Source organism: Gekko japonicus, unplaced genomic scaffold (assembly GCF_001447785.1).
Source record: "Gekko japonicus isolate JY-2015 unplaced genomic scaffold, Gekko_japonicus_V1.1 scaffold1222, whole genome shotgun sequence".
Taxonomy (NCBI): Eukaryota; Metazoa; Chordata; class Lepidosauria; order Squamata; family Gekkonidae; genus Gekko; species Gekko japonicus.
Genome location: NW_015173162.1, coordinates 472,236 through 481,782, shown reverse-complemented (window position 1 = coordinate 481,782; position 9,547 = coordinate 472,236). Strand labels below are relative to the sequence as shown.

General features: G+C 49.7%; 1 protein-coding gene across 1 annotated transcript in view; it reads right to left on the bottom strand.

The window, feature by feature from the left end:
- The window catches only part of ENPP7 (ectonucleotide pyrophosphatase/phosphodiesterase 7), a 17,782-nt gene extending 13,765 nt beyond the window's left edge, over window positions 1-4,017 (bottom strand). The window contains exons 1-3 of the mRNA XM_015422473.1: window positions 3,772-4,017; window positions 2,016-2,161; window positions 343-963 (exon numbers count right to left, since the gene is read on the bottom strand). Of these exons, the coding sequence (XP_015277959.1) occupies window positions 343-963; window positions 2,016-2,161; window positions 3,772-4,012 (1,008 nt within the window). The 5' untranslated portion in view covers window positions 4,013-4,017. The remainder of the gene's footprint in view (window positions 1-342; window positions 964-2,015; window positions 2,162-3,771) is intronic.
- Window positions 4,018-9,547: the final 5,530 nt, after the last annotated feature.

The window sequence follows — 9,547 nt, the reverse complement described above, 5'->3', positions numbered from 1 at the left end:
AATTAACCTGCTCAAGCCCCTGAGAGTATGGGATTTTGGAGCTTGGAGACTGGATTTCAAAACTGCTTTTTCCCTCCCATGATTCCTCATGGTCCCTCAGCTTGAATTTGCTCAGTTCTGATAATTCCACCTCTACACATAATAGAAGCCTATTCAAGAAGAGGTAGAGAGTCAGGAGAAGTCATTAGAAACATGCAATTGCTATGCCTGAATGGACAAAGGGAGATGGTGCATAAATGTCCTCTCTGTTCAGTAGGTTCCTTTGTCCCCAACACAAGACCAAAGCCACAACAAGAAGAGAGGAGTCAGAGGGACTGATTTAGATAACAGAGCATATCATACCCCATGGATGACGTAGCCAGGGTCACTGTACAACACAAGAGGTGTGATCCGGGGGTTGTTGGCATAACGGAATCTCTTGGGGAATTCCTCTTTCTTATAGACGTGGAGCTTGGGGTGAGCGTTTTTCAGGGCCTCATAAACTTCTTCTAGTTTTCCTGGTTTTGGCACCAGTAGCCCTTGTGGTCCATAATCTACCAGCTCAAACTGAATGTCCCGAAAAGAGAAGTTTGCCACTTTCTGGAGGTGAATTTCATCTTTTTTTATTACTGTTTCCATGCCGTGGTCAGAAGTGATGATCAGATTCAGTGCTGAGCTCATGCCATGCTCCCTGATGCTCTTCCTCAAGTAACCAACTGTCTGGTCCACTTGACTAACCATTTCTTTCCTCTGCTGAGACTCTGGGCCATATTTGTGTCCTGTGGAGTCGGGCTCTCCAAAATAAAGGGCTACAAAGTCAAGATTGTCCGTGGTGAACCACTTCATGACAAGATCGATGTTCTGCCTCCACTCAGTCACATTGTTATACTTGTGAAAGAAACCTTCTACTCGCTTGATGTTCACCTGTTCCCCTTGGTAGGTGGCGTTTCCCCCAGGGAAAAAAAGGGAGGCTGTCTTCAAACCCTAGGATGAGAAAAATCATAGATTTTGGGACTCAACATTATAAATGTAACTTCATGTCTATGGGTATTTGGTTCAAATGCAGGTTTGGACAAAAAGGTGCAGGCAGCACTGGGGACCTTATATTTCTAGTCCTCATAACTGGAGAGGAGACATTGGAGAGAACATTGTGGGCAAAGTGCCAAATGCCACCACAGGGCTGAGCTGGACAAGGCTTCAGAGCACCCCACAGCTTTCTTTTTCACACCTAGGGTTGTGCGTGTACTTTGTGCTTACAATAAACAACATTTTGCATTAAGGAAACCACATTCTGTGACTTTTTAAAACGACAAGATGATCAGAGCTCCATGATGCATGCCAGTTCCTGGGAGGAAGGATAGGACAATGCATATCAGCAGATGGGAAGGGGTTGAGCAAGAGGAAGGAAAGGATAAGCAGTTCCTCCTACCACTTTGCTGGTCCCACACGTGGCCTTAGAGGCTGCTCTTCCTTAAAAACACAAACCAGAGGAGAAAAAGTACTGCATAAAGTGTAATTTGAGGCTTTGCTCTCATGAGGAGAAAAATAAAGGACTGTATTCTGATGAGGGCAAATATGCCTCTTCTCCCCCATCCCATGCTGGCTGGCTTGTCTTCTTCTGAGCCACATTTTACAGGGTGGGGAGGAATAACTGTATTGCAGAATGCAAACATAAATATCTCCCAACTATCCCAAAGTGCTACGTCACACACATGGCCTCTGTATGCATACATGTCAAAATCATCTGCCATTTTTTAAAAAAGATTAAAACATTATTTATTTTACATATTTTTTAAATTGTTTGCTAAGCTCCTGTGTGTAGATGGAGCTTAGCATTACTTGTTGTAAGCCAGGCTGCTTGGATCTGCTTCTGTTCCTGGTGCTATCCATGCTTCCCTTTCTTAGTAACTCTACCCCTCCCTAATATGGGGGGGATATTATACAGCAGGATGCAACATTACATCCAGGAGCACATAGAGGTATTTTTGAATGGAAACTGCAAACATCTTCGGGTTGCTGAGTTCTGTCTCACTTACCTGCCTTTGTGCTGTGATCCAAATAGGGAGGCTGCCATTGTCCCACCAGGAAGACACCCTCTGTGTGTAGTAATAAGGAAGCTTCTGCCCAGTGCTGGTATTGAACCACATGTTATGAATCACCCCATGGTTCTCAATATACTTCCCTGCAAGAGGTAAGCCTGGAATTAGTTACAGGTTGTTTGGCAGTGGGAATGGTGGATGTTCATTCATTTATCTGATCTCTGGGATATGAAACAATCATCCCCATGTGTCACTTGCTTCCCACTTTCGAAGGACCACTCTGCAAACCCAAAAATGTCCCTGGCACTGGGTGGATTTTTCAAGGTTGCTAAAGGTTACAAGTGGTATAGGCTAACTTAAGGAACCTGGGTTGCCCTTATTAATAGATAAAAAGCTTCTGGACGCTTTGAAAAAAATACCCTGTTCTGATTTAACTTTTCTATGCTAACAGTTCATGAGCACTAAAATATACACAGGCCCTGGTCACACAGGCCGGATAATGCGTGTGGGGAGGCGTGGATATTTGCGCTGTCGCAGTTTGATCCGCGATTAAGTGATCAGACATGACAGCAGTGCAGCGGGGTTTCGGCAGTCAGCGACTGTGGCAAAGACGACAGCTGGAGGGAAGAGCCACGCGCTGGCACGATCACACCAACCAAGTCCGTCAGCAGCCCGCGGCAAACTGGTTGCTAGTACTTCTTAGCAGGGTTTTTTTAACTGTGGGTTTTCAACAGGAAGACACAGGTGTGCTACACTTGCCAGATGTGGCGGTGTGATCACGCATGGATAATCCGCCTGGCATCCGTGGCTCTCCCGCGGCAAATTCGCCGTGTGAACGGGGCCATAGATTCTTGAACTTAGTGATGGAGTTATAGAAATTTCTTCTGGATATGAGGAAATAATTGACTTTCCCTTCCTTTTCCTGAAGCTTTGTTTGGATATGCAGCAGTTCTACATAGCAAGGACTGGTGACTAGCAGAGCCCTGTTCTTTTGCCTTCCCAGGAGGAACATTAAATAGCAACACAATTACACAACACATGCAGATTCTGAAAAAACAAAACTGGAGCCAAATGCTCACCACCTCTTGATTACAGATTAAGGACATGGGAGGCTGGATAGAGTGGCATTCATGGACAACATCTAGCCTCATTTTCTAGATCAGGGGTCTCCAACAGGTAGCTCATGAGCTACCGGCTGCTTGCCAGTAGCTCATGAGTAGCTTGTGCATTCCCTAGAAGGCCCAGGAAAGACTGTGATTAAATCTGCTCTAGATTTTTTAAAGCTTTTATTTCATAGGATTTTCTCTGTGTTGCTTCACTGATAGCTTCATTCCTGGTGCTCTTCCCAGCCCATGTTCTGCTTCTAGGACAGAAAAGAACAGGGGAAGGTGGAGCAGGTCAGGACCTTTCCCATTACTCCTCCATACATCTCCTCCAGAAAACAGAAAGTGGGTGAGCCCTGTTCTAGATCAACATGTTTTCCCAACTTGATGACTAGAAATGTTCTAGCAAATCACCAGCCTCATCTTAAAATCTCTGTAATTCATCTTAAATTGGAAATGGGGAAACTCTACTGATGATGGATAGATGTAGCATTGGAGGGTCCTGGCTAGTATTTGAATCAGGAGGGGGTGGGTGGGTCTCTCCTCATTCCACATTCCACCCCACTGAAGTGAATGGTAAGGCAAAGTGTATTTTCTGAAGCTCGTGGCCATCACCCATCACCTCTCTTCCTTTAATGCCATGGACTCACCTGTCAGAAGGCTGAAGTGACATGGGCTTGTCTGGGTAACAAATGGAGGAGTCATGTAACGTGCCTTCACCCCATCTCTTGCCATGGAATCCAGGTTGGGGGTGTCCACATCCTGGTCATAGTTCCAGCGGAAACCGTCAAAGGAAACCAGCAGGAGTTTCTTGCGGGTGCTTGTTCCTTGCAATGGGGCACAAGCTCCAAGGGCCAGTAGGGAAACCATCAACCCTAGGAAAGCATACATTTCTAATGCCGGCAAGGAAGAGAAAGGAACAACTATCCCAGAGGGGAAGATAAAATACATATGTCAGAGTCTTAAGTTCACTTGGCTTTCATGGGACGTTTTCCTGGGAATCAGATTACAGGGTGGAGAGAGGTTTTCTCTTCTGTCTCCTCCCACTTAAGAAAGTCCTGTTTACGAAAGCACTGTTCCTCGTCCTACTTAAGAAAGTCCTGTTTTAAAAAGCACTGTTTACTTCATGGCATGGAGCACAACTGTCTCATTGTCAGCCCTGAAAGAATCTGGTGTGGCTGGATGGGAGATGGAAGCTGCAGGAGGATCAGGTGTGGCTGGAAATTTGGCTTTCCCAAGGAGCAGAAAAGTCCAGAATGCAGCAGTGTAGCCTTCCTCATGTCCCTCCTTAGAAAGGAAGGAGCTGGTTCTGGCTCGAGGTGTTTCTGTGCCCTAGGCGAGGCTGCCTTGTGGTGCAGATGCCAATCTCCCGGTGGGGCCTGGAGACCTTTGGAGCCAGCCACCCTTTTGCTACCACCGCTGCCACTGCCTCCCCCCACAGCTGTCAGACCCAGCGAGCATGCCCCACATGTTCATGCAGCTCCCTCCAAGATGGAAGAGAGATTTCTCTCGTGCTCCGCTTCCGAAGGCAGTTTGGGAGGGAGGTGGGGGGGGGATCCTGTCTCCAGGCGGGGGATGCTCACTGGATGCCTCTCCCCAATTAGCAAAGTGCTGACACTTGGAGAGCTGCTTGTGGGCTTTTGGCGGCGGGGGGGAGGCACAGCTCGGCGCCCCATCCAGGGCCCAGCACACTAGGTGAATGCCTAGTTCGCCTAGTGGGTGAGCCGGCCCTGCTTGACGCACAAAGCAAGAGGGCATTATTGAAGGCAGAGGCATGAGGGTAGGAAAATGGTGGAATTCTGGATCATATCACTTCAGGTTGCAGCTGTAACGTCTCTCTTTTTCAGTTTCGGAATGTTCTGCAATGGGAGGTGGTACAGACTAGAACTTTGCTCCCTCATTCAGCATGAGTTGTCAAATGACTCTTGAGGCCTATATCACGTATTTTGGGGGGATAAGGAGACAGAATGTGGAGAGGGCAGAATATTCTGTGTCATTTTAAGACTGCAGGTGGAAGATTTCTGCTTGGACTATGACCTTGCATTTGAGAAGCTGGGACTTGGATGGTCCAGGCTAGCCTAATTGCACCAGATCTTGGAAGCGAAGCAGGGTGGGCCCCGCATAGTACTTGGAAGGGAGACCACCAAGGAAGTCCAGGGTTGCTTCACAGAGGCAGGCAATGGCAAAACCACCTCTGTTCATCTCTTCCCTTGAAAACCCTACAGGGTCACTCACTGGATGTCAGTTGTGGCACTTTCCAACACCACCAAGGTTATTACCCCACTCATTAGCTTGCTGTGCTGCTTGTTGTCAGGTCTCTGCCACCTCAGTCCCCCTACAGATGTGAACTGGGCTTGAGTTTGCTGTACACAGTTCCAAACCAAAATGGGATATGAGGCTCATATAGAATTCAGCTGCTAAAGCTAAGTGTGGGGTGGGAGTGCCTCGCCTTGAGCTATGTTTAGAAAGGAGACTGGCTGAGCATCTTGGGAGAAGCATAAAGCATAAATATAACACAGTATAATTCTAAGAAGCTGCATCAGTTCTATGAAATGTTTTGCAAACTAACAGGCGCTCCCTGCCTCCACCTATCTGCACCTAGCCTGCCTCCTAGCTTACCCTTTCACAGGGGTTTTCTATGCAGGAATCAGCTAGTGAAGCCTTTTATGGCACAAAGCCAAACGTTATCACTCCCTAATTGCTGCAGATCAAACTGCTATTAAAGGGTCAGCTAGAGGGGCCCTGGTTCAAAAGTTCAAAAAGCTCTCTTTGAAGCAAGGTTGTTCAGCAATTAAGGCCATCCCAGATTCCTTGGAGAAGTCTTGTTTTCTAACAGTTCCTTACTTTGAAGCTTTTCAGAAAGAGGCCCATTTAGTTACAGCCTTCTCCTGCTGCAGCTAAATAGCTGAGAGTGAACAAATTGAAACTAAACTAAATCCTGACAAGGCAGAGGTGATATGATTGGGAAGGCACAGCTCTTGAAGGAAGCATTCAGTGACACTCACTTGACTCTATCAAGAGTTTAGGTGTTATACCAAATCCAACTGCTGGAGAGATTACTGCTGGAGAACAAGTTAATGTAGCTGGGAAAAAATGCTTTCTACAAACTTAATTTAGCCCTCAAGATGGCCCCTACCTTGGCTCCGATGATCTGGCCACCTGGATCCATGGGCGTACCATTGAAGTCAACTTGGAGGGTTACCAGATGTTGTCTTTTTAGAGGACATGTTCTCTTTTTTGGTGTCCATCCTGTTTTGGCTCTTTAAAAAAACAACTCTTTTGGTTGGAAGGTTAGGAATATTCCTAGTTAGTAGCCATTATCACAGCTTAAATAGTAGGGGTATTTAAAATGAGATTTGTCATAGTGATCACTTGTTTGAAGTAGTCAGTTAGGAAATATGTGCTCTTTTTTGCCTTTCAAAATATGGTAACCCTAGCTGATATAGAATACTGCAACTTGGTTATCATCAGGATGGAGCTAGGCAGATCATGCATATCACACCCATTCTGCAATTACTCCATCAGTTACTAGATTCAACTCAAGGTACTGGCTATCACATACAAAGCCCATTATGGCCTTGGACCCTCATATCTGTGGGAACACTTATCCCCCTACGTACAGCTACAACAGCTTTTCTCACTGAGCAGGGCCTTCTGCAGGTGATACACAGAAAATGGGCAAAATCAACACCCACCTATACACATGCTTTCTCTGATGTGGTCCCCACCTTTTGGAATGGCCTGCCTGATGAGGTCAGGAAGGCTGCCATTCTCCTGACATTTTGCAAATTATGAAAAACTGAAGTACTCAGGAGGGCATTTTTACAAAAGTAATAGGGCTTTATAGTTCAAGAAGAATGCTTTAATAAAGGAAAAGAGACTGTGGCCTATACAACTGTGCACTGTACCAGCTGTTGCTGTATGTATTATCCTATTATGTAATTTTTGCATTGTTTGAAATGCCACGTTAGTCCATTCAAGATTTTCACTTGGTTTAAATTTCTGCCATCCTAATCCTATTAGGATTATTATTGAGCTGTGGTGGCTCAAGTGGTTAAGACGCTGAACTGCAGGATGTGGAAGGTAGGTAGTTCAGCAGTTCAAGACCTGAGTTGCCGCATGACGGAGTGAGCTCCCGTCTCTAGTTCCAGCTCCTGCCAACCTAGCAGTTCGAAAGCAAGAAATTGCAAGTAGATAAATAGGTACCACTTCAGTGGGAAGATAACAGCGTTCCGTGTGCCTTGGTGTTTAGTCATGCCGGCGACATGACCACAGTGTCTACAGCTGCAAGGAGGGCCGGGCTAAGAGAGGAAGGGCACGGGGAATCCAGGGAGGAGGGGCTGGGAGTGGGGAAGGATATAAGAGGGAGGTCTGCCAAGGGTCGAGGAGGACTGCCCTGGAATTCATTCCACCATATCCCAGAGAGAGGGAGGCAGCTACAGAATTCAGGAGGGACAGGTTAGAAGGGATGTGATGGAACCCCTGAAAAGTACTCGGAAACGTGGAGTGATTTCAGCAAGAGTACTTTATTCAATCAGGAACAAGACAAAGTAAGCCGGCGCGCAGGCCGGTATATATGCACAGAAACCCACCACCAAAACACAGTCCTATTCACCCTATAGGTTATTTACAGAAGCCGAGAGTCCCATAGGCTCTCGGCTGCGGACCTGGCCCTCTGATTGGTGCGGGCTAGGATCCGCTTGGCTATTGTTCTAAATGTACGAAGCTTTAGGCTTGTGCTTGACCGCATGGCCCAACGGTCGCGCACGTGGTAATGGCGGAGTACATTACATCCCTCCCCCCATAGTCCAGACTACCCACACACAAAGTCCTGGAGGTACGCTGGGGCCTTCCGGGTCCTTGTGGAACGACGGCGTTCCGGGGTGGTGTTCGGGGTTGCCACGGGGGCCCGTGGTGGGGAGGTTGGTTGTGACGACTCCGGTGGCGGCAGCACCGGGGGTTCTGGTGTGACCTGGACAGGAACGGGGGCTGGGGCCGGCGGCTCTGGCGTGTGGGCCGTCGCGTCGTCTGATTCCGTCAACTCCAGGTCCTCGGGATTGTTTGGGAGGACCCGGCGCCGCAGTTGGTCGATGTGGTGGTGGAGCAGTTGGCCATCCTCGCAGGAGACCTCGTAGGATCGAGGTCCTCGTACGCGTACGACTCGAGCGGGGATCCAGGGTGGCCCTTGCGCGTAGTTCCGGGCGTAGACTGGGTCTTCTGGGAAGAAACCCCTGGCGGCTGCGTGTGACTCCGTGGTCGGTTCCTCCTCGGGGGCCTGGTCTGGATGTAGCCGGTCCAGCCTGGAGGTCAGGCGGCGACCTAACAGGAGCTCCGCCGGGCTGCGCCCCGTCTCCGTGTGGGGGGTCGTACGTTGACCAAACAGGAACACCGCCAACTTATAGTCCCAGTCCTTATTGTCGAACCTGCGAAGCGCTTCTTTAGTGGTGCGCACCATGCACTCCGCCTGCCCGTCGGCGCTGACCTCGCGTGGCGGATTCCGCAGTACCTCGTGAAGTCCTGGAACTCGCTGGAGGTAAAAGCCGTTCCGTTGTCCGTCACCAGGGTATCCGGAAGGCCTTGGGCGCTGAAGATGTGCCGCATCGCTCTGATGGCCGCCTTGGAGGAGGTTGACGGCACAGGCACCACCTCCAGCCACAAACTGTAGGCGTCGACCAGGATGAAAAAGATTTGTCCCTGGAACAGTCCCGCAAAGTCCAAGTGTAACTGGGACCAGGGTTTGTGGGAGGACTCCCAAGCCCGTGCGGGCACTCTGGGCGGTGCCGGCCGGGAGGCCTTGCAGGTCTGGCATTGTTTCACCTGTCCCTCGATGTCCTGATCGAGGCCTGGCCACCAAACATAACTCCGAGCCAGGGCTTTCATCCGCACCACGCCCGAGTGAGCCTTGTGCAGTGCTGCCAGCACCCGTTCTCGGAGGGGTCGCCCGGGAGGCCTTGCAGGTCTGGCATTGTTTCACCTGTCCCTCGATGTCCTGATCGAGGCCTGGCCACCAAACATAACTCCGAGCCAGGGCTTTCATCCGCACCACGCCCGAGTGAGCCTTGTGCAGTGCTGCCAGCACCCGTTCTCGGAGGGGAGGAGGGATCACCACCCGGCCTCCCCACATCACACAACCCTTGTGCGCAGACAGTTCGTCCTTCCAGGAGGCGTAGGCCGTGAAATCTGGCCCCGCAGTGACCACTGGCCACCCCCTTCTCACCCAGTCCAGGACGCGGCAGAGGATCGGGTCCCAGGCGGTGCGACGGGCCACCTCACGCACGTGGACCGGTTGGTCGGGCAGGGTTTCCAGAAGCGCAATCTGGTGGGCTGGGTCCGGGTCCAGATCCGTCGTAGGCAGAGGAAGGCAGCTCAAAGCGTCGGCGTGCCCCATCGCTTTCCCGGGGCGGTGTAGGAGCGCGTAGTTATAAC